We start from the raw sequence: 26,368 nt of genomic DNA on the forward strand, positions 1-26,368 counted from the left end.
GTGATCATTAAAGTGAAGCACCTAACTCGCAGTTTCGTTTTCCTTGTAAAGCTATTCAGTGTTCACGATCTGGGTTAACACTCCTTCCATAACAACAAATCCAAATATTATATGCAATTAACACTTGGGAATTTATTACAAATTAATTAATTACCTATAAACAGAAAAACTGGTGCTTCAAACAAAAAAATCCCTGATTGATATACGAGTAATAATAATTGTTTGTTTGTTTGTTTGTTTAGGTTTTTAATTTCACGCAAGGCTACACGAGGGCTATCTGCGCTAGCCGTCCCAAATTTAGTAGTGTAAGACAAGGCAGCTAGTCATCATCACCCACCGCTAACTCATAGGCTGCTCTTTTACCAACGAATAGTGGGATTGACCGTCACATTATAACGCCCCCACCACTGAAAGGGCGAGCATGTTTGGTGCGACGGGGATTCGAGCCCCCGACTTTCAGATTACGAGTCGAGTGCCTTACACCACTTGGCCATGCTGGGCTTGTTTAGATGTTTATCTCTTCGATCAACTCCTGAGTTAAATATAGCTTTAGAGAAGTGCTTTGTTGTTTGATGAAAAACTGCCCGGGAGATATGTTATTATGTTACAAATGATGGTTTTAAAACAGATTTATTGGTTTTGATCGTAAAGTCAGTTGAGAAATTGAAAACAAAACAAAAAACACGTAGTTTTAATTTTGTTCTAATGTTATGAAACCACTGGAATAAAAGAGAATAGGATATATTGTTTGTGAGAGGAAAACACAGGAAACACGTTAAGTCCAATAACTCTTAACTCCACAGTGCTTTTGTTTTGAAACTGAAATTAGCTCATTAGAAAGATATTCTTGTCACATCAGTGTCTTATAATCGTCTCTATTTTCACGTACAGATAGGGCCCGACGTGACCAGGTGATTAAGATGCTCTGAAGGTGACATGTTTGAACCCCCGTTGCACCAAACATGCTCGCCCCTTCAACTCTGGAGGCGTTATAATGTGACGATCAAACAAACTATTCGTTGGTAAAAAGAGTAGCCCAAGAGTTGGCGGTGATGGTGGTAACTAGCTGCCTTCCTCCCAGTCTTACACTGCAAAATTAGGATTGGCTAGTGCATATAGCTCTCGTGCAGCTTTGTGCGAAATTCAAAAACTAAACCAAACCAGACAGGTAGATAGTGAGAAACACAAAAAAACGCCACTAGTAAAACAAAATGTATTGTCTTATTTAATTCTTAAGCTTTCTGTGACGGGGAGTTCAGGGGTACTCGGTTACTCCTTATTTAGGTTGACACTGCTCACTTTCCTGGTACCATTGGTATTTGTATTTCACGTGGAGATTTCTTCAACATATTTTTGTTGTATGCAAACGCGAGATACGATATGTCAGACAGCTATTTCACGTAAAAAAGTCTTTGTGACAAAATTTCCTCACAATATCTGGAAAATTACTGTCCTACCTGCGCGCATCACTGATTTGACCGATTGCACAGATGAATCTCAAAGCGTTAGAGCGTAAAGAATGGACCTCCAAAATAATGGGCGTCCACAGACGACAGACCCGCGTGGGCTCATTTTAATTAGCAATCTCCTGACGATTCGGACCACTGCATATTGAGGCAAAATGATATAAAGAAATTGTGTCATTTGAAAAGAAATGTACAAGCAGAAAAAAATGAAAAACTGGTATCCATTTGAAGAAGATAAAAAGGCTATAAAGTCCATCTAAATACAGGATGTCTTTACTATCAGTCCGGAACCAATTTCTCAAATGAAATTGAAATGGCTAAATGGAGATTTGAGCGCATTTTTCTTTTATATAAGTGCCCAAACTAATTATTTCGGTAATTACATAGAATTATCTCTAGCATAAATGTAATGTATGTGAGTTTGGAAATAGACACATCATGTCGCCAGTCACATCACTATATCTGGTTTTTTGCGAAAAAAAAGTTTATTCTTCTTCAACATTATTTAAGAAACAGTTTCAAGCTGTCATCGTAAACAGCAAAATTAAAAACAAACAAATGTTTTATTTGTTATGTTATGATAAGATTAAACTTGTAGTACTTGTAGAGAAAATTATGTAAAAATCTGCTGGTATGGGTTGAGAAAGCACTAGTAGAAGAGCGTTTATTTGTTTGTTTTGAATTTCGCACAAAGCTGCTCGAGAGCTATCTGTGCTAGCCGTCCCTAATTTAGCAGTGTAAGACGAGAGGGAAGGCAGCTAGTCATCATCACCCACCGCCAACTCTTGGGCTACTCTTTTACCAACGAATAGTGGGATTCACCGTCACATTACACACCCCCACGGCTGGCAGGGCGAGAATGTTTAGCGCGACGCGGGCGCGAACCCGCGACCTTCGGATTACGAGTCGCACGCCTTACGCGCTTGGCCATGCCAGGCCAGAAGAAGAGTGAACATACTGTTTTCTCTTCCCATACCAGCCGTTTTTTTACATAATGGATTGTTTAACTCATTTCTAAGTAGTTCTTAGTGTTGGTGTTTGGTACTTAAAGCTTGTCTATCAATGTGTTCTGTGGATTATATAAAACATGAATGAAACCCATAAAATGGATTGTTTAACTCATTTCTAAGTAGTTCTTAGTGTTGATGTTTGATACTTTAAGCTAGTCTATTAGTGTGTTCTATAGATTGTTTAACACATTCCTAAGTTGTTCTTAATAGTAGTTATGTCATACAGTACAAATATATTAGTTAAGACTAGTTTATTAGTGGGTTCTACACTTATGTTAACATGTGGTTATCATGCTTCTCAGTGACACGGCTTTATGTCTGCGGATTCACACAGCTAAAAATCGGGTTTCGATACCCGTGGTGGGCAGAGCACAGATAGTGTAGCTTTATGCTTAGTCCGAAGCAATCCTTCAGAAGTATCTATCATATAACTGTTGAATTTTGTAATGGATTCATACATAAGATTAGCGAGTGAATTGAAAAATAAACATCCGAATCAGTAGTTATTTCTTTTTCACGGTTAGCGGTCTAATTATTATTTGGTAGCTACGTGTTTTTTTTTTTTTTTTTATTAAAGTAGTTAGTAAATAGTAATCAGTTTTTTCGATTAACCGTTAATTCATTAAACTTAGGCAATGGTATAAGCTATTAATTATAGCAAAGACTGATATCTAAACGCTATGATTTTACAATTGTATGTATTTTAGTAGATACATGAAAGCCAGCAGTTACTAAATAGCAAGTCTAGGGGTTTGTAACTCAGGTAACTTTGTTTCGATGTGAACGATTAACATAGAACAGATAGCTCATTGTGTTATATCTCTTAAACTCTAACAAAGAGTGCATCTGAAGACAACATTTCAAATTTTAAAATAAAACACCTACAGTGTCTAATTACGTGACTTCACCATGAAGCTAAGTAGGGACGATGCGCTCATTTTGACGTACGTATGTGAGTGTTCACTAAGCAAGCTTTGAAAAAGCGTAAATGTCTGATGTATTTGTTGTAAATCTAATGAACGAATTAACACACTCAGGACTCTGAAAAAGAAGAAATTGACTAATCAAACTTAATTTTTCGAATGTTACTTACACATTAAATCAATTTGTTCAAAACGTGGAGTGGGGTAAAATTTCAAAATCACTTGGAAAAACACCTCAAAAGTTGAGAGTTTTACTCATTGACTGACAAATATAAGAGTTTTGGCGTCCAACTTACATGTTGAATCAATTTTATGTGTACCCGAGTTTTAGACTGTTAGACTGTGGCTCAAAATATAGTTCGAAATCACTATTTTTTTTTCAAATTAAAATTGTGTTGTAAGTAAGGTGAAAAATCAAGATATTCATCCTTTACATTCCAAACAAAATTAAAATGTGTTAATTTCCCAAACATTTTGAATACTGTCGTCTATGGACGTTGAGCAACAGTGCGACGTTGTAAACGAATAAAACAAGCAAATAATGTATCGTTTTGAGCTGTAATTCAAAATAATCAGAGATATTGAAAAAAGCTGAAATAGGGAAACTAAGTCACATGCCAGTTCTCCTTCGTAGCCAATCAGCTACAAACAACTGGGAATGCGTATGTGATTTTCGACCCCTAGACAAGAGTCACCCACCTTTTGACAACGTCTTTACAAGTTTTATCTCACAGCTGCCTCTTTCTCGCCCTTTCCCATTCTAAACAAGATACCAAGATACTTGTAACAATAGCTCTACCTCATATTTTTCAGTTTGATTTGGTTTGGTTTGAATTTCGCGTAAAGCTACACGAGGGCTATCTGCGCTAAACATCCCTAAATTATCAGTGTAAAACTAGAGGGAAGGCAGCTACTCATCATCACCCACCGCCAACTCTTTGGCCGTTATTTTACCAACGAATAGTGGGATTGATTTCATTCCACTTTCTGTTGCTATTGATGTCTAATAAACATTTGATATAATCGAAATTCGATGGATATCAATCTGATTAGGAAGCTAATCTTGTTCCTCTTACCCTGCTCTTCCTACAGTGGTACAGCGGCAGGTTTGCGGACTTACAACGCTAGAAATAGGGTTTCGATACCCGTGTAGGTTTGTGCTTAATTAGTTGTGAAATAAACAACTTTTTTTTTCCTATGGTCACGTGGATCAAAACACGACTGCAACAGGAAGCTGGTCATGCAATTGACTGCTTAGTCAGAACCTTATTTTGTCAGTTAACCACAGTGCAGTAATACCATACACTGTTGTACTCATTTTGGTCAGTTAGAAGTGTCGAAGGTTTCATATAACCTCAACTGACGTAAGTTTCATTCTTGTTCTGTTTTGATAATAGAGAGATTAAAAACATCTCCTTTCGTTAACATGGTCCGCTCGTTTTCTTATGAAACTGGTAGTATTCTAAAATGATAAATTAAGCTGTAATCAATACGATTAAATCACTCCGTGATTTAATCAAAAGAAAAACAAGTAAGCGATGTTATTTTTTTTTTCAGATTAGTTTCCAGGACAACAGTTTATCGATATAGTTACTTTAAAACGTAATTAATTGTCTTAGAGATAATTGGTTCATAACTGTCTACGAGGGCTGTTCAAAAAATACGCGGACTGACGTCATAAAACAAAATGTACTTTATTTAGAAGTTACAGGTCTGGAACACCTTCAAAGTACTCTCCTCCCCAACGCACACACTTATCCCAACGGTGTTTCCACTTGTTGAAACAGTCCTGGTACGCTTCTTTTGTAATGTCCTCCAGCTCCTTCTTCGCATTTGCCTTAATCTCGGGAATCGTCTCAAATCTTCTTCCTTTCAAGGATCTTTTGAGTTTGGGGAACAAGATAAAATCGTAAGGAGCAAGGTCAGGTTAGTAGAGGGGTTGGGGAAGAACAGTGATCGAGTGTTTGGCCAAAAACTTGCGAATTCTGAGGGCTGAATTTCGCAGCAACGCAGTGCATCTTCAATTTTTCGGTCAAAATCTCGTAACAAGATCCAACTGATATCCCACACTCTTCAGCAAGCTCCCTGACAGTCAGACGTCGATTTGCCCGCACCAGAGTGTTGATTTTGTCGACGTGTGGGTCGTCAGTTGACGTGGAAGGACGTCCAGGACGCTCATCATCTTCAATGGACTGTCGACCATCCTTAAAACGTTCATGTTACTTGAAACATGCCGTACGCTTCATAGCAACATCGCCGTAAGCCGTGTTAAGCATAGCAAAAGTTTCAGTCGCAGATTTTCCAAGTTTAACACAAAATTTCACAGCAAGTCGTTGCTCCTTCAGGTCATTCATTCTGAAATCCGCCAAACGAAAAAATCGCACTTCACTTAAAACCGCGTAGCTAATACACAAATGAAGATATCTGCAATCGGGAAATGGCGTCGTAATCAGCTGATCTGCGCGAACCTAGCGACACCAAGCGGATTCCCCTGGAACCAACTGGAGCCGCGCAATTCAAACAGTTTTATTATCATCATTATTCTAACCAATTAAAACCTATTTTAATGTGCACATATGTTTGATATTTCATGAAAGAAAAAAATTACTAAGCCTACACACTTTGTCATATAGGCAAACTTAAGATAATAGACAGAAACAAAAGTGAGATAACTAGGTAATAAATGTTTGTTTGTTCTCAATTTCACGCAAAGCTACAAGAGGGCTATCTGCGCTAGCCGTCCATAATTTAGCATTGTAAGACAAGATGGAAGGCAGTTAGTTATCACCACCCACAGCCAATTTTCTACTCTTTTACCAACGAATAGTGGGATTGACCGTAACATAATAACGTTCCCACCGCTGAAAGAGCGAGAATGTTTGGTATGACGGGGATTCGAACCAGCGATCCTCGGGTTACGAGTCGAGTGCCTTATATACACGGCCATAATATAAATGCTAATTAGCCCGTAATGTAAAAACAAAAGAAAATTTAACCACAACAGAAAATGCTTGAATTATAAATTTTCACAGCCCCTGTATCCTTTTCACACCTTAATCTCACCCTTCTCATTTTCACACCTTCACATATCGACAATGTAACGTACTTTGCAACAGTTGTTTCGTGCGAGTTTTACTTCACGTTTGTGCGATCTGGCATGGCCAGGTGGTTAAGGTACTCGACTCGTCATCTGAGGGTGGGGGTTCGAATCCCCGTCACACCAAACATACTCGCCCTTTCAGCCGTGGGTGCATTATAACGTGCGGCCAATCACACTATTCGTTGGTAAAACAGTAGTCCAAGAGTTGGCGGCGGTGGTGGTGATGACTAACTGCCTTCCCTCTTGTCTTACACTGCTAATTAGGGACGGCTAACGCAGATAGCCCTCGTGTAGATTTGCACGACATTCAAAACAAACCAAAAACCTCACGTTTGTCTCAGATAATTTCTGTAGGATATTGTCTTCTGTTCATTAAATTTACTTTTAATAACAAGATCGATGTTATTCGTAGACTTTGTTTGTTTGTTTCATTAACACCTACAGAAGTTGTCTTCAACTTTTAATAAATGCGTCTACAAATATAATTCTGTCAAATTGTGAGAGTGACTATCGCTTTACAGGATATGAAACTATCAACGTTAACGACGTTCTCTCCGATAGCTGAAAGGGAAAGCGTATAACAAATAATTATAATGTTATAAAGAGGTAGCTACATGAGCTAGTTATAAACAAGTGGGATTGCATGTGCTAGCTATAAACATGTCACATTACACATGTTATTTATAAAGAAGCTTTACAGGTTATGAAACTGTCAACGTTAAAGACACGTGCTCTCCAGAAGCTGAAAGGGAAAGCTTATAACGCCAAAATTTGAGGCTTGATCCCTGCGTGAGCCCAGCGGATATAGTGAACTACGAAGCTTGGTGTTTAGAAAACAGCAACAGAAATATGGCTAAACTTTATAAGAAACAGAAGAGGTAGAATTGAAATTTCTTGCAGTTCAGATATTTTTTCATGTTGTTTAAGAAAAACAACAGGTTCTTCGACGTTTAAGGAAGAAGTAAAAACTACAACAAAGATAACACGACGTTGGAGACGTTTTTATTATGAGATAAAAATACGGGAGTGAGTTGGTTCAAAGCATTCTTCCAGAAAATAAAATTTAAAAAGATATCAAATGTGTCTTCTGGTTTTTATATTTATCGTACACACACACGCATAGTCAGAGAGAGATATTTTTATGCTAGCCATCCACAGAAAATGGATAAAAAGAAAAAGATAAAAACTAGAGCTTAACCATGCTCCTATTTCCTCCTTGTCTCTCTCTCTCTTGGAGTTGCAGGTTAATATCCGGACCTTCAGCCAACGATGTACTAAATAAACGTATCTTTGACGTACAAACCCTAAAATGCACAGCCGTATTACGTTCTTATGAACTAAACAATGTGAAATTGAAATTTGAATGTAAGAAACTTAAGAGATAAAAAAGAAATGAAGGAAGTAACACTAGATATTTTTTTGTAACTCGAAAGCTTCAAAGTGTGATGATAGCGATAGCTCCTATTAGCAACACCAGTGCCAGAAAAAAATACTCATTATAAATAGATTACGTGTTATGAGACCACGTAGATCGTTTTGTTTATTTCAGTCGCTTTCTTTTTCCGAAAAATGTTAAGCCTAATTTTCACGTACCGCTTCACCTAGCGGTCTGAAGTACTTCTTTAGTTTATTAGTATTCCGCAAATAAATTGAAAAAAAAAAACTATTTACGATCAACCCTTTGCTCGTCAACTTACTTACAACTGCCTGAGAAAGTTATACAGCAAGAATCTCTTGGGATGTAATTAGAGGAAGGAGACATTACAAATATTTCTCTTTATATGATCTAGTTACTTGCTTTTAGGAGAACTGTATTTTCAGAACGGCAGAAGCTTAAATATTTAATTTCAATTTCTATCTTAATCCATGATAATCTCTCCCGGTTCATTTAATCTAAGTTTTAGTCTAACGATCAATCGGGCTTTTTAAATCTGCATTTCTTTTCACTGTTTAATTCTATAAAAATTCTAAAATGCCAATTGCTTATATATATAGCTTTATTACGTTCCGTTAGAGCGTGCAAATTGAAGAACAATGCCACTATGAGCTAGCTATAAACAAGTCACGCTACATGAGCTAGCTATAAACAAGTCACACTACATGAGCTAGTTATAAACAAGTCGCACTACATGAGCTAGTTATAAACAAGTCGCACTACATGAGCTAGTTATAAACAAGTCACGCTACATGAGCTAGCTATAAACAAGTCACACTACATGAGCTAGCTCTGAACAAGTCACACTACATGAGCTAGCTGTAAACAAGTCACACTACATGAGCTAGCTCTAAACAAGTCACACTTCTTGTGCTCGCTATAAACAAGTCACACTACTTGAGCTAGCTATAAACACGTTACACTGCATGAACTAGCTATAGACCAATGACATTACATTAGTTGGCTATCTACTGAGTCCGGCGAGCCCTTGATTGTATTAGTTCTCATACGAACTCTCTGTATCACGTTATTTTAAAATTTAAAATTTCTTTTGCAGAGATTTATAAAAAATTATGGAAATCTATTTAGTTTTTTTATTATTGTTGTTGAATAACTTAAATATGATTTTCAAACTTGCACGTGTCAGTTATTAAACTAGGGAAAATCCGCGATAGCCGCGGCTGTTGTTTGATCTCAAATCAAAGAAAAATTTGGAGCCTGTCTATGAGCCGTTATCCCGTAACTGAAAACATCCCAAATGGTGGAAACTAAAATGTTACAAATCAGAAGGAAACGTTAATTTTTTTTTCAATCTGCTGACTCTAAATAATGTTCCTAAAAAGAGCTGTTCTAAGACTGAGGGGAGACGATTTTAAAAATGTTCTAACTAAAACAGACTGGACAGCTCATTGTGAAAATCATTAAAAGTGAAGAAACTAAACAATAGAGCTTTAGGTGAGTTTGCATGTTTGTTGTTGTTTTTAATTTTAAAGGAAAGTCACAATTTGCTAATGCTGTGTTTACCGTGGGGAATCTAACCCCCTGATTTTAAGGTGTTGTTTGTTTGTTTTTAATTTCGCGCAAAGCTACACGAGGGCTATCTGCGCTAGCCGTCTCTAATTTAGCAGTGTAGGACAAGAGGGAAGTCAGCTAGTCTTCACCATCCGCCGCCAACTCTTTACCAACGAATAGTGGGATTAACCGTCACGTTATAACGCCCCCACGACTGAAAGGGCGAGCACGTTTGGTGTGATGGGGATTCGAACCCACGACCCTCGGATTACGAGTCGAGTGCCTTAACCACCTGGCCATGCCAGGCCTTTTAACGTTGTAAGACCTTAGACGTATCGCTGTCCAATCGGAGAACAAAACTATAGATGCATTTTGTGGATGTTCACTTATAGCAAAGCCTCATCGGAATATCTGATGTTTCCCCGACTGGAATCGAACCCATGATTTTAGCATTGTAAATCCGGAGTCTTACCGCTGTCTTACGAGGGGGTGATGCATTTTCATGAATAAAACAAATAACAAAATCTGTGGAGTTAAGTATTTTTAATGAATATTTTCTCACATTATTCTGAAAAGTGGAGAAGACGATGGCGTCTCCATTTTACTTCTAATCAGTCGAAAGACCCTGTCCAAATTCCAAATTCCACTTACAAGAGCGATAAAAAATTAAAAGAAACGAGTAATTATATCACGAAACTCTACGTGACTGACACAAAGGGTAACATAAGACAATTCACAATAAGCCGAAAAGAGACCCCTTATTACACCGTCTACTTTATGGTCACCTGAGGTGTCCCGGGAGGTCCATTGATTAACTGCTATCTCGTTAGTGCCGTAAATATATAGTGCAAACGATGCCCTAAGATAGACCCTTTAGGTACCACTCCTTTTCCAAAAGGGTTGTGTTTATACTTAAGGGCATACTTACCATACCGTATTTTGTAAACTTTCTAGCGCTCTATGCAAATTAAAGTTACTTAAATTCCTACAAAAGATGGACGGTTTAGGTGCACCACATCGTTCATTCCTTTACAAATAATATCTGCAGAAACTTGCGATTTTGGTGACGTGGCAGAAAACGATCGGGATAGAATTTTATTTATTTGTTTGTTTGTGAACTTCGCGCAAAGCTACACGAGGACTATCTGCGCTAGCCGTCCCTAATTTTATAATGTAAGACTAGAGGAAAGGCAGCTAGTCATCACCACCCATCCGCCAACTCTTGAGCTACTCTTTCACCAACGAATAGTGGGATTGACTGTAACATTATAACGCCCCTACAGCTGAAAGGGCGAGCATGTTTGGTCTGACGGGATTCGAATCTGCGACCCTCAAATTACGAGTCGAGTGCCTTAAGTGCCTGGTCATGCAGAGCCAGGGGAAAGAAGTAAGTTTAAAAATTAAAGTATGTATTAGTCATATCTCGCTGTTTTACCAATTTATATAAATTGGAAGAGACTGTGAGAAACAAAGCTCACCGTTTATTAACGCAGCGATGACGAGTACATGTCACTTAAAAACAATAATATCGATATAAATAAATAACGTGGTTAACGTGACGTTGTATCCAAATCTGCCACCATGCTAAGCCTTTATGACAGTTAAGAAATAGTAAAAACTTTACATATATATGAGATTAGTGAGACGTTCTTGACTTTATTGAAACCCGCAAGGTACGTGAGACGGTCACGATGTTGTAACCCGCGAATTGTATAAGATGGTCGCGGTGTTGTTAACGCGTGAGTTACATAAGATGGTTGCGAAGGTTGTTAACGTAGGAGTTACATAAGATGGTCATGGCGTTGTTAACGCGCGAGTTATGCGAAAAGTCATTGCACTGCCACTCATTTTATATGAAAAAAACGTATATCATCGTCGTTCTCCGGGTAAAATCATGATACCGTTACTGTGGAGCTTCAAGTTTTAACTCGTGAAGAGTTCGTTAAAAAACTTGGAAAACAAAGGAAACATTTCGAGTTTGAAATATCAAACAGCAAAACGCGCCGCGTGCGTACGTGCGTGTTTTATACTACAATGTGCGTGTGATTTTGTTGTTACTGCTTTGTAGTAGTTGTTTTTGATTATTAGTATTTTATTCAAATTTATTGAGAATAAAATAACAATCCGGAAGTAAAAAATAAATAAAAAGTACTGTTATTGCCACAAAAAAAACGATTACAAGTTAGTAGAGCGGACAAATTGTAGCAAACAAAATAAGAAATATTACGGATTGCTTCATTCAAGAAATAAAAGAAACTTGTTTGTACTGTATTTTATTGCAAACTGAGAAACACCTGTACGCTTAGCATTTAAATATAGCAGAAAAAACAGACTGAAACAAGTAAAAATAACATCACGTTCTTAAAGCTCTGTGCTCGCTCTCGCGCGTGGTAGACAGAAGTTAGCAGATTTATAATAAAAGTAGGCTGCTGCTACTTTTAATGGCCACATTAAATCTAGTGTCTTAACAGCAGTTTTGGTTACTTGTAAGATTCGAGAATCTTGTACTTGCCCAGATATTTCGTTATGCATATTTGATCTTTAAATAGCTAAACCCAGTTTGTGGAAAATATATTAAATTATTTTACTATTCATTAGAAAGAAAAATCCTCATACATATTTAATAAAATATGGTTCTTATTAAAGTAATATGAATTTATTTAAAATTGGATAAAATCAATTTCATGTGGCCCACGATGAAGTAACTTTTATTTTACTGCAATGTTCAGAGGCTTTCCAGTTTTATGAGAAACACCTGTGGTGAACGTTCTCTATGCAAAATGTATATTCCGTAACTATAGGTGAATATTTCATAGGTTCGAGAAACAACAAACCTAAATTTCAGCTATTATGTTTATGTATTGTATTAGGTTTATGTGCTCAGTTGTATTAGGCCTAAAGAAAGTTCAGAAGATTCGGTAACCCAACACCATACACAAATTTAATCAGGTAGTCGGCGATTAGCTCAAAAAACACCAGAGGGAGCACTTTAGTTTAAAATGTTCGTGTATTGTAAAAAATAAATAAATAATAATAAAACTTCTAAATTAACAGTTTTAAACGAAATTTTACGAGAATAATTACTCGAATTTATTTCCGTGTTTTCTACTGAATGGTATTAGAGATTATACGAGAACAAAAAAATAATATTCCAAATAATTTAAAGGTTTTGTTTTCGGTTTTTAAAATTTATGTGACTAAAAATTTTCCATGATCATCAGTTTTTGTTTTGTTTTTGTTTCATTCTTGGCGAACTAGTAATTGAAAGTACTATCTCAGAAAACATTTTTGGAAACAAATTTAAATCCCTTCTAAAACAATGACCTTTTAAGACATTTATATCGGCTGTTTTAACACCTTAAAATATTGGTTTAAAGTCATCAAACCCAATTCTCGCTGCATACTTTAAAAACACATAACGAAAAATGTGAAATCTTTTTATTTTACTTTGATGCTTTCTAGAAATATTAGAGACTGAAATTAATTATAATTAGACTATTATAAAAAAGTTGGTGCTGAAGAAAAAAGTCAGAGTACTGCTGACAATTGGATTCTCCCTTAGAAATCGCAGTTTTCGTTTTCGTAACATATAGTGACATAATCTGTAGTAATACTAAGTGAAGTTTATTATCGCGCGTTGCTGTGTCATGAGTTTCGCTCTCTGTTATCGACCACTGGTGTTTATTTATACGAACATGAACACCAGCTACGCGAAGACACGCCAAATACAGTTACCGACGGCTTCCCTGTGACCACAGGGAAAAGGCTGAAAGAAACAGGTCCCCTGGGTTTGCAGGAAGATCAAGCTTTCTAACCTCTTTCTTTAAGAGTTCAAGGGAGAGTGGCTTCCTGGAGATCGCTCTAAACTTAGACACAAACCTGATTGAATGCTATTTTCAGTCACCACGAAAATGGTGTGTTCCTCGGGATCACACTTGGGAGTAAAGATTTTCCTGGATTTTTCTAGTCCTGCAATGGAAGCAAACAGACGAGAGAATTACTCGATGTTGCTGCCAGCTCCTAACCCCACCCCACCCACACACATTAGCTGCCTGTGCAGCGATTACAAAGTCCGCTCACTGAGACGAATATCAGAAAGACACCAACAACTAATAGCACAATCTGAGAATTTTAAAAAATTGGATTAGCCCCATTCAGATGTTAGCTAATAACTAGCGCTCGCGCAACTGTAGAAGACTCAATCGTCATTAAAGTGCCAACAAAGCACTGATATAATATAACATTAAAGTGCCAACAAAGCACTGATATAATATAACATTAAAGTGCCAACAAAGCACTGATAATAATAATTGTTATAGTTTGAACATCATTTCTAAGCTGGCGAAACATTATTACAATTAATTATATTTGTCATATGACACTGGAATAATGCTAATTATATTACTTCACACTCCCATCTTTATTCAATTCTTTAGGATGTTTCAAGAAGAAAATTATATATGTGATAGTATTTCAACCACACTATGTTCACTCCGGTCATTATCATCGCACACTTAGCTCAACAGAGCGTATCAGACCAGATGGGCCATGGCAAATACAAGTTATTACAATCGTTTCTAAGATTGTAATAAATTAATTATTCATATAAAAATTTTCTCGACCAGTACTGTGTTCAACATACGCCATCTGAACTTTTAACAACGGCTGACTTTGCAGCAACAGACATCAAAAACAAACGCACGCGCTCATTTCATGTGAACCGGTGAACTTTATAATATGCTTTAACGTGTGTCGCGATGGGATGTGACGATAGCAAAACGAACTCAGTATGAGTTATTTAAAATAGAAGATGTGTACGCAATGTATAAAAAAATCGTGCTCTTCAGTCATTTATCTCGTATTAAAACTGCCTTAAAAACTAAACACAAAAAATTATTCTATTTTTAAATGACCCGGCGTTATGCATTTCCAAGTTTGATTTAGATAGTGGAGTGATTGGTTAAAAAAAACATTCCCCGAAGTTCAAGTGGAAAATTTATTTTACAATCTTTCATTTAATGAAAACAATTAATATTGAATGTGATCATGCAGTTTGTAAACATTCTATTCGATACATATTGAAAAAGGCCTAGCATGGTCAGGTGGTTAAGGCGCTCGACTCGTAACCTCAGGGTCGCGGATTCAAATCCCCGTCACACCAGACATACTCGTCCTTTCAGCCGTGGAGGCGTTATAATGTGAGAATCAATCCCACTATTCGTTGGTAAAAGAGTAGCCCAAGAGTTGACGGTGGGTGGTGATGACAAGTTGCCTTCCTCTAGTCTTAAACTGCTAAATTAGGGACGGCTAGCACAGATAGCCTTCGTGTAGCTTTACGTAAAATTCGAAAAAACACATAATGAAAAAAATGATAATTATGGTAATTAATAAATCAGCAAGTCAGAAAGTACACAATAGGAAGAGAAGTAATATCTCATAAACAAAAGAGGGAAAGGCTACTAGTTGCTCACTTAGAAAAACAAACTAATATACCGAACGAATTGGTTATGTACGAGTCCCATAGAAAAAAACGGGTTCAACATTGCAATTTATCCAATTAATTACTATTAGTTCTTTATGATATATCTTACATAGAAAACGAGCGATTTCAACATTCCTCCTTCCATGTAAAACTTCTTACACAAAACAGTAGTCTCTGTTTCCATAATTTCCAAAAGTAATTCCTTCTCTAAAAGTTACAAAATACTTTTTTTTTTCCCATGATGACAAGAAACCACCTTGAAGTAAAAATGGGTGTGTGTCTGTGTTTTCTTATAGCAAAGCCACATCGGGCTATGTTGAACGTAAAAATATATTCTCAAGATAAGCTGGTATGGGTATTAAAACTTTAATTAAAATAAAGTACAGAACAACTTTTTTTAACCTGATGATGAATATATTTTATTTTTTGATTTCTTGACGGCTGTTGGCGCCTTTACTGCTTGCTGCTTTACTTTGGTATTTTCCAAATTTAGGGCTGTATCTTCCACACACTAAATCATTACATTGAACACCACCGCTTCCATACCCTTTTTCTTTTTACAGTCAGGTCTTTACTCTGTGTGTTATAGCGTACAAAAACATTAACTAACTCAAAATGATGCTATCTATAGGCACCATTAATAAACAGTGGTATAAAAACAAGCTAGTAATCTGAAGGTTAAACACCGTTCTTATCGAATCCACTGGTAAATAATTACATAAATTGCAGGTTGAAGGCAACTTTAAAACCAAACTGATAACAAAACTATGACCATTCGATAACAACCAGGGTTTGTGTTGTTGTTGGACTTTTGTAGTCACTTTGGCTGGACCGCGATCCTACGTTTAATAAAAAAGATGAAAAATGCTATATTATGATTAGAAACACAAGATAAAGAATTACTGTAAAATCAGACAGCAGTTAAAGTTACAACGTCATAGACTTAATTAATGTGTCAGCAATAAATTTACGAATGTGCAATGCTAAGATCCAGAATTCGATTCTTCGCGATAGACTGAGAACTGATAGTTCATTGCGCAACTTTAAGCTAAAATAAAAATAATCACAATACGCAAAATGTAATACTGTGAATATTAGAAAAAATAATAGAAATGTAATTAATAATCGGTGGCAATATAAATAAAAATTAGGTACTATTTTATGGAAATTCGGAGTTCGATCCAAGCGGCGGACGCAACGTAGATTCTTCATTGCGTTCAATTTTGCGTTAAAAATGAAACAAAGTAGACGACTGGTCTGTTTCGAAATTCTCGCAAAGCTACACAGGGCTATCTGCGCTAGCCGTCCCTAATTTATCAGTGTAAGACTAGAGGAAAGACATCTAGTCATCACCAACCACCGTCAATTCTTGGGTTACTCTTTTACCAGCGAATAATGGGATTGGCCGTCACATTATGACGCCCACACGGCTGAAAGTACGAGCATATCTGGTGTGACGGGGAATTGAATCCGCAACCCTCAGCTTACAAGCAATCGTCCACCTGGCCATGCCGGGCCTAATTAGAAGAGAAATGAAAGTATTATCGTGGATAAACATACAAATTATGATATTACAATATCCGTATGTGTAATATTGTGTATGTGTAAGTATCATAGTAGGAAGAATGTTGTCGATATAAGCGAAATCCATTTAAAGTTATAATGTGACAGGTATCACCAGAAAATACTACAAATACAGACGCACTGAAAATCTAGAATATGTTTAAAAAAAAAACGATTTTTACTAAAATAATTATCACATTAACTTTACAAGATATATTTTACCAAAGCGTTTTGATATCACATGAATATGCTTTGTTTTAGGACGAGTGTGTGTTTGTATGTTTTCTTAAAGCAAAGCCACATTGGGCTATCTGTTGTGTCCATCGAAGAGAATAGAACCCCTGATTTTAGCACTGTCAATCCGTAGACTTACCGCTGTTTCAGCAGGTAACTTAATAGGACGAAATGTCCTCTTTGTGGAAATACTGGTTGCCCCAAAAACATGTATACACACTTTGAATTATTATAACTGACTCAAACTTTCTTTTTTTACAGATGCAACTGATCTGAAGTAATGGCAGAAGTAAGACTAACCTTTGAGAAAAGGAAATTTATCTTAAAGTGTTACTGGAAGTGTGAGAACGTAGCTGAAGTGTAAAGACTGTTTAGAAGGGAGTTTCAAACAATGCGACTTACCATTACTCGCATCAGGGATATGTTTGAAACAAATGGAACTGTTCAAGACGTCCATAAAGGACGCTCTAGAAGACCTAGGTCGTCCACCAGTCCCACACGAGAAGCAGAGCTGTTGGAAAATCTCCACCGATCTCCAAAAAATCTGTTCGGCAAACAGCCCGTAAGACAGTAATCCCAAAATCGAACGTCCATCGCATGTTGAAGCGAGTTCATTGGAAAAGTTTTATTCCGGCATTAGTCCACGCCCTCAGTGAAGATGATCCTGACTGGAGAGTTGAATTTTGTAAGCGGTATCTGGCAAAATCTTCAGAGGATGCACAGTTTCTTAACAAAATTGTCTGGAGTGATGAAGCCACATTTAAGTTAAATGGCTCAGTTAATCGCCACAGTTGCACCTACTGGGCACTTCAGAACCAACATGTTACTGTTGAACACCCCGTAAACCTACCAGAGGTTATAATGTGGCGTGTAGTATCAGCGTTTGGTGTAACTGGACTATTCTTTTTCGAAAACACACTGATCTCATTTATCTGAACTTGCTGCAAGAATGTGTCGTACCACACATTCGAGAGCAATTTGGAGATGAGGAATTTTATTTCCAGCAAGATGGAGCGCCTCCCCACAACCATCGTAATGTGAGGGCGTATCCTGACGAAAATTTGCTGAACAGATGGATTAGGCGAAGAGATAGCACTGAACTTCCCCCACGTTCACCAGACCTCACACCTCTGGACTTTTTTTTTTTATGGGGATACGTCAAAGATAAGGTTTGTAGCACAAAACCTGCAACAGTCAATGAGCTGAGAGAATCAGTTGATAAAGAATGCACCTAAATACCAAATGAAATGATTCGTGAAGTTTGCAATTCCATCTGTTCGCGTTATCAGCAGCGCCTGAATCAGAACGGTCATCAGTTCGAACACCTGCGATAACGCAAAGGTTTCTACACTTGTCTTCTTAAACTTGGATTGTAAAACCTAGATATATCTTAATAAGCATTGTATTTATAATCATTCAAAGTGTGTACACATTTTTTTCGGACACCCTGTATAAGCGAAAGGCTCTCTTAGAACTGTAAACCGTTTGGTTTGGTTTGTTTTGAATTTCGCGCAAAGCTATTCGAGGGCTATCTGCGCTAGCCGTCCCTAATTTAGCAATGTAAGACTAGAGGGAAGGCAGGCAGTCATCATCACTCACCGCCAACTTTTAGGCTACTTGTTACTAACGAATAGTGGGATTGACCATCACATTATAACGCCCCCACGGCTGAAAGAGCGAGCATGTTTGGTGTGACGAGGATTCGAACCTGCGACCCTCGAACTAAGAGCCCAATGCCTTAAACCGTCTGGCCATGATGGACCCAAACATTAGTGTTACCATTGTGGCCTGTTTGTGTCTTCTGATAGCAAAGCCACATAGAGTTATCTACTAGGTCCACCGAGGGGAATCGAACCTCTGATTTTAGCGTTGTAAATCCGTAGACTTACCACTATACCAGCGAGGAACCGTGTAAATCGTAACGTAGGTATTACTGATTTTCTCCGAGCATCGTGGTAAATAGTGAAATAAAACAGTAACCACGAATGAAGTAGTGTGTTGAAAGTATTGTGAAATATAACAGAAGTAAGGGAAGAATACCAAGGGAAGATAATGCAAGAAAATGATGATAAATACAGATAAAAATTGTCGGATTCCACTTGAAAATGTCTGGTTTTTGTTTAGTTTACTCAGCCATTACACCTGCATGTTTTTGTCCAGTGATTATTCTTAACGAAACTGATTGCAAGTTCATTGAGAAGGTAATTTTTCTCAACTTTGACTTTTATGGTAACACATCTGAAATGAAATTTGCTTGGGTATTATTGGTGTGCAGAAATATAGTTAATGAAAAGGAAAAGAAAGTCTTATAGATTAATGTAATATAATCCTTCCTATAAAAAAAGAAATTGAATTGCCGCGGCCATTGAGGATTCCACTTTGTTTCGCTAGAGAGGGCACTGTAACAACCCTGAAACAGCTTATGCTGTAGTAAGGTTCTTATTCTTTAACCATAAACTAAATACTCTTAAATATACATAGAAAAGTTTGCTAAGATGCTATCTAAATAAACTATTTTTAAAAAGGAGTTTAAGCTGTTTTCAACCAACTTAAAACAAAAGTGTTTCTATCGTCTTTTCTTTTGTGGTTGGGTATGTCTTTAAATCTCAATTCCAGCGGCTGCCCAATGGCATGTTAAGTTAAAAAAACGTAACAGAGATGGTTTGTCAGGTAAAACTACTCGAGGACTATTTGCGTTAGCCGCTCTCGGGCAGGTTTACCAGGTGGCGCCTAACTCCTCTCCAGGTAGCCGTCCCTAATTTATCTATGATAGACTAGTGTAATGGCAGTCATTCAAAACGGCCCTGCCATCAACTATTAGGCTACTCTTTTCCAATGAATAACGGAATTAACCGTCACATTACAATGCTTATAGTGCAGATTGCGAATCGGGTACTGTAACTACTAAGAAACAGAGAGTAAAGGAGCTCTGTAACACGTGATTAGTCCTAGTCAAGTGTTTGTCCAAGTAACACTCAAAGGAGCTGTGTATAAAGTTTGTTTTCAATTTCGCGCAAAGCTACATCAGGGCTATCTGCGCTAGCCGTCCCTAATTTAGCAATGTAAGACTAGAGGGAAGGCAGCTAGTCATCACCACCCACCGCCAACTCTTGGGATGCTCTTTAACTAACGAATAGTGGGAGTGATTGTAACATTATAACACCCCTTACTGTTGAAAGGGCGAGCATGGTTGGTGTGACGGAGATTCGAACCCGCGACCCTAAGGTTACGAGGCGAGCGCCTTAATCACCTTGATATGCCGGGCCTACTGTATACAGAGACAAACTGTAAAATCAAACTCACATCGAGATACAATTTAGTACTCTTACCGTTTCTGATCAGGACAAAAAATAAGCTAACCATTGGGATGATCCCAGTTTTACTGAAACGTATGAATAACCTCATTCTTGAGTCATAATCCAACATTTATACTGAGGTATTCAGTTTATTATTATTCCACGCTGCAACTATTTTTCTGAAAAACTGTTGTACATTTAACGTGAATGAACTCGAGAAAAATCCGTATACACACATTTAACCCTTAAACGGCAGCCATCATCAACTGATGCTGCTACCTACAACATTCCCGCTGTTTAAGGGTTAAATAACCACTTTTGAGATAAAAAGTAAGGAATAAAGTCTTTACTGGCATTTCCTAATAACAAAACTACTTTAAAGAGTTTAAAGTGAAAGACTAGAAAAAAACAAAACACCTTTCTCGTGTTCATTCATCTATTTTAATTATGTTAAATATGGAATGTTGAAACCCGATTTCTAGCAGTATAAGTCCGCAGACATACCGCTGTGCCACTAGGGGGATCAGAGCTACGGTTAAGAGATAACGGAACTAAAAATTTGTACTTGAAAAACTCAGAACCATTCAATGAGCCGTTATGCCGCGACTAAAAAGACGAAACTTATGTCATCTGACGGTCGCTATTACATAAACAACATTTACTTGATTCTTGACTTTCATTATAATTTCGAAAATAGCTTAAGTTAATAAAGAAACCTTATTTCAAAAAGAGATGAGCAAAGATATGATATCTCTGACAAAGTAACATCCTTCTTGCGGGTAATAAGAGAAACATGTCTCAACAAGTCCTCTCAGAAATCATGAAAGACTTATTTAAGAAGCGTAATTTTAAACATGTCTTCGTTTATGTTCATTGTATTGCCTTTCACTCGCAGTTAGTAGCTCTGTGAAACCAACAGTGGTGTGATGGACAATAAACATTTATCACCACCATGTAACATATCATCACATCATGTATTTGTGCCTGACGTGAAGAGGCGTGTATACAAAGTTAGGGTTAAAATATGCCATTGGAGAGTTCTGCCCCCAGTAATTCCTTTCTGTTGGAATGTATTGTTTTAATAGTTTAAATTTCTCAACATGAAAAGGTTATATTACCCTCCATCTACAAATTAATTCTTTGTCCCCTAAATAAGAATTCATAAAAACGCCGCTGTTAATGTAGCAGTACTTGGACTGAATACCACCAAATATAACTAGCTTACCTGTTTTCCTTTAGTGTCAATCATGGTATATTTCCAAACATCTACTCTAACCACCAACCAGGAGAAGTAAGATATTTTGGTTTTAATTGGCAAACAATAAAGGAGTTATCATCCATCTTCCGACTTTTGTTATATTTCAAGTGACTTTTAAACAAGTTGCTTTATTCGTGATTACTATAGTTGTTGTGTGTTTAATTAATATTGTCTTGATGAAATGCACAGCGGAATGTCTGAGGACTCTCACCGCTAGAAACTGGGTTTCGATACCCTTGGCGGGCAGAGCGCAGATAGCCCATTGTGTAGCTTTGTATTTAATTACAAACAAATTTTCGCTATATTTCACAGTAATTTCGATATGTCACTTTATTCGGATCTTTTAATACTTCAGATAGATCTAGTCTATAGAATATTTAAAACTAGATATATCTTTGTAATTTTCTTTTAAAATAAGAGGTATATCCTAATCAACATTTGGAGAATTTAAATGATACAAATGATGCAGTCCAGTAACCTGTCGAATTAAAGTGATAAAATTGGTTATACAGTTGATGAAGTCTAGTAACCCATCTGATTAAAGTGATACAATTAATGAAGTCCAGTAACACCTCGTATTGAAATGATACAATTGAGAGGTCCGGTTATCCATTGGATTAAAGTAAAACAATTGATGAAGTCCAATAACCTATCGTATTGAAGTTATACAGTTGATAAAGTCCGGTAACCCATCGGAATGAAGAAGTACAATTGGTAAGCCTAGTAACTCATCAGACTGAAGTTACACAATGAATGAAGTCCAGTAGCCCATCGGAGTGAAGTGATGCAATTAATGAAGTCCAGTAACCCATTAGATTGAAGTGATACAATTGATGATATAATTAGTCCCGTTAATTTTTAATGGGACTTTCTATCTACTTCACAGAGTAAATACCTGATTTCACTCAAATCCTTTGATGAGTTCTTTACAACGAGTATTGTAACTGGCAAAAACAAAACTAATAGATATAATGAACTACATAAACACCATCAAAAATGACATTTATAAGAAATAAATCAGTAATTTAAAGGTTAAAATAATACGAGAAAATATTTACACCAATATCACAGTATACACATATAATGTATATAAATATAGATTCAAAGTGATTTTATTAACATTACATCCGACAGATGCCTCTTGAATGTGTTATTTTTATTAACACAGAAGAAGAGCTGACTTAATGCGTTACGTTTAACAGCTATGCAGCTTACGCGTGAGTAAACTGAGTTCGCTTTTTTGTGTTGTTTTGTAGTTGTTGATTTCCGTGGCCCAACAAGCTATTAAATGAAAGCACAATCGGGGAAATGTAGTGTAATTGACTAGCTCGACTTGTCCACCTGCTGTTGCTATTAAGGAGATCTCTTGAGGATGACGATGTCAGTCTACAAGAACAAAGCTAGATATGTAGAGATAGAGTGTTATTAAACCGAGCCTCCATTAGGGACCGTGGGAGATTCTAAGCCCACGTACCCCTTTATTACGGCAAGGTCCTCGCCTAACCACACGGCGCTTCATAGTTAGTGTGTTCCCTAAACCAGAAACCTTCTTTTTCTTGCAATAGTTATCCCTCCCCGTGCACGGTAGGTATGTAGCTCCTAGTTATTATTAGAGATTTTTTTTTGTTACCATAGAGGAACCCTGGGGTGCCAATCTATGCTGCAATCCAATGTTTCTAGTTCAACATCTTAATTTAGATCTCTTAACGGTTTAAAGGTCTCGGATTAACGGAGCAGGAAATAGGAACAGTAAGGTTAAGTCCCCCGTTGTCTAAAACGACCTCTGGTGTACACCAAACTGACAATTCGAGGACCAGAGGACGGTAGTAAAGCTATGCATGCATACACGGATGAAGCTCGAGCAGGTTCCCAAGTCACAGTGCTCGATTCCACGAGTAATCAAAGACTGAAGTTGACGAGTTCGATTCCGTCTTAAATAATTATTTTATTTCCAAAGGGATAAGAAATGTTCCTGATATTTATAAAACTTTGCGACTTACCCTTAGTAAGCAGTTAAAAAAGTTATCTTTTTATCATTTGATTGAAATGTATCAATCCATACAGTCAGTGAAATATTCCATTATAAATTAATGATTTATCACTTTTGCATGGTGCAGAATATCCAGGTGGTTAGAACTCTCGACTCTTAAGCTAAGGGTCGCGGATTTGAATTCCTGTTCCCCCCCAAACATGCTCGTCCTTTCAAACGCAAGAACGTTATAACGTTACGGTCAATCCCATTATTCAACGGCAAAAAATTAAACCAAAGTTAGCGGTGGATGGTAATGATTAGCTGCCTTCCCTGACATCTAACACTACTAAATTAAGGACAGCTAGCGCAGCTAGCCCTCGAGTAACTTTGCGCGAAATTCAAAACAAACAATTACTTTTGCAGTAATAAAAAATTCCAAATAAAAGCGCCTAGTACCCCATTGGTACAGCGGTAAGTTTGCGGATTTGTAACCCTAAAATCAGCAGTTCGATGCCTCTCGGTGGACACAGGAGATGGTCCGATGTGGTTTTGCTATAAGAAAACACACACATAAAAGCAGCTAATCTATTGTTTTACTTTAGGTCTGGTCAAGTAGGAAGGTGAGCATTACGTAGTCTGACAGTGACGAAATTTACTTATTACCTTATTTTTTTCCACCATCTCCTTTGAGGAAGTTGTCATGGCAACAGTCAGCCTTTCTAATCTTGAAAATTGCAAATATAATTTCGCATGGCGTCTTGTGAGTTAAGCAAAGTTCACTTGACTATCGATCTCATTTCTACAAATTTTAAATTTTGCAGATCGTTTCTAATACAACTGGATGATACATAGCATGTGTTATTTCAGAAATATTAATTATATACACATAAATCACAGTAAAAACAAGAGACGTGTATAAACCATACTGGCTATGGTATTTAATTTTATTTCTGTTTATTATATTGAAGTAGTCGATTTATCTTCTATATTTAAAGTAATTTTTATACACTTAATAAATTTACTACAGTCAGTTATTGTAACGCTTGTTACGTAGATATCCATCCAAAAGCCGTGTACCACAGTTAAACGAATTTGTAATGCTCAGCGCATTGTCATCCGATAAAGGCTTTGATAGGGGACTTAAAGCTCGCGTACGAATTGTTTTGTTTTGGAGTTTCGTGTAAACCTACACGAGGGCTATCTGCGCTAGCCGTCCCTAAATTTGCAGTGTAAGACAAAAGGGAAGACAGTTAGTCATCACCAACGAATAGTGGGATTGACCGTCACATTATAACGCCCCCACGGCTGAAAGGGCGAGCATGTTTGGCGCGAAGGGGATGCGAACCAGCCTTAACACGCTTGGCCATGCCGGGCCTAAGTGGCCACAAGCTCGCATATAAATAAAAAATAGTTTAACGTAGAGAAATATCTGTGTATAATTCTATATATATATTTTTACCTGCATTATGAGTCCTTAAAAAAAGCAACAACTGGCTACTGTTGATAATTTTAAGAAGCTACTTGGTAGTTAGTGTTTTGTGTTGGGAGATAATAAATATATAAAGTACAACCTAATCAAATCACAAAATCTTTAACAAGCACCAAAACGCACAAATTTTAAACATTATCAGAAACTATACAAGTTTATATCATTCCTTGGAAATAGTTTTCTTGTCAAGTTGTTTTGGGACTGTCTTTATATTACAGTTTAAATAACTATTTACTGATATATTTGACAAGAACTATGCTCTACTTATTTCACTGAGCACACAAACAACCATTGATTGGATTTGGGATTGAAATTGATGGTGGAGCTTAAAAGTCTGACTCAGCTAATGTGGATATCGTATGTACAATATACTCAACAGAACCTTACCCTACCTCCGCAGACAACCATGTTTGATAGTGAGATTTTAACTGGGAAATAAACACATTTTGAAACTTGGCATTGGTTTAAACAAGAAAAGAGAAATATTAGCTTATTACTGGGCAACTCACCTACAAATGTGTATGTATATACATCCATCCACACATGCGCACAAGATACGATATAGATACAATGTTAGATGACGAAAAAAACGTCTTTATCAACACTGTGGTTTCAAATTCATAAGAATAACAGTATACACGACATATATAATATAAGAAATATAAATATTTAGTTTATGTCAAACGTATCAAATATTCTAAAACCAGTACGCGATATTCAATAACGTTATTGGTCGAGCGCGGCCCAGGAGTTAGCAAATCAGACTGTGAAGTTGGGGTTCTGTGTTCGAGACCCGTTGCCCCAAAACAAACAAAACTCCGCACGTTGGGACCATAGGTGCGTTATAACGGTTAAATCTAACTATCCGACCAATAGTCGTAGCCCAAGATATGACTAGTGTTCATTAGCTGCCTTCCCTCTAGCCCTTCACTACCAACTTAGGGACGGTATAACTCTCGTGTTGCTTCGCGCAAAATTGAAGAAACAACAAACTTTTCTCAGGTCTGTTGGTAAAATTTTCCGTTTGTTATTTTATTTTCGAAATAATTCTTTAGATAAATAGAACCTTTTGACTTTAGAAATGTTAGTAATAATAGTCTATTTTATAACCTGTCCTGTACAAATTCATTTTTTTTATATTATGTGCTATTTAAACTACAAACGTACTTGTCATTAGACATTAATGTTAGGTCTATTCTCCATTCTCTATCTAGTTCCTCATAAAGTTCTAATAATATTTTTTTATATATATTTTGTAGTTTTATACAGAATAGCAGAAGCCTGTAACTCCTCAAAAATGCCTTAATAACGAACATTTTCAGGGAGGGAAAAAATTATTGGTTCTTATATATATATAAATATACACACATACATCTGTCTTGAAATGAAACCTTTAATTACAGTTTATATATGAAGATAGATTATTTGGTGATAAAATCCCCACGTGGGAAAATAACCGAAAAACAGCTGAACGACATCTAATCAGATTCCCTCATCTCGATTATCTATTCCTCAAGAATAATGTTGCAACACAGAAAAGTGGCACTTTCTATTAAATTTATCCATCAATATATATATTGATATATTAATAACAATACAGACTTCTTTATCTTCTTATATACTTATTA

The 26,368-nt window shown here is 36.8% G+C and overlaps 1 protein-coding gene across 2 annotated transcripts in view; it reads right to left on the reverse strand.

Annotated features, from left to right (window-relative positions):
* Positions 1-26,368, reverse strand: part of LOC143238488 (uncharacterized) — a 93,501-nt gene that overhangs the window by 38,848 nt on the left and 28,285 nt on the right. The window contains exon 3 of one of the 2 annotated variants that reach the window (XM_076478762.1): positions 13,326-13,415. The exons of the other annotated variant lie outside the window; for it this stretch is intronic. Coding sequence (XP_076334877.1) covers positions 13,326-13,415 — 90 coding nt within the window. The remainder of the gene's footprint in view (positions 1-13,325; positions 13,416-26,368) is intronic. 2 annotated transcript variants of the gene reach the window in all.

The sequence above is a fragment of the Tachypleus tridentatus genome, chromosome 13 (genome assembly GCF_004210375.1).
Source record: "Tachypleus tridentatus isolate NWPU-2018 chromosome 13, ASM421037v1, whole genome shotgun sequence".
Lineage (NCBI taxonomy): Eukaryota > Metazoa > Arthropoda > Merostomata > Xiphosura > Limulidae > Tachypleus > Tachypleus tridentatus.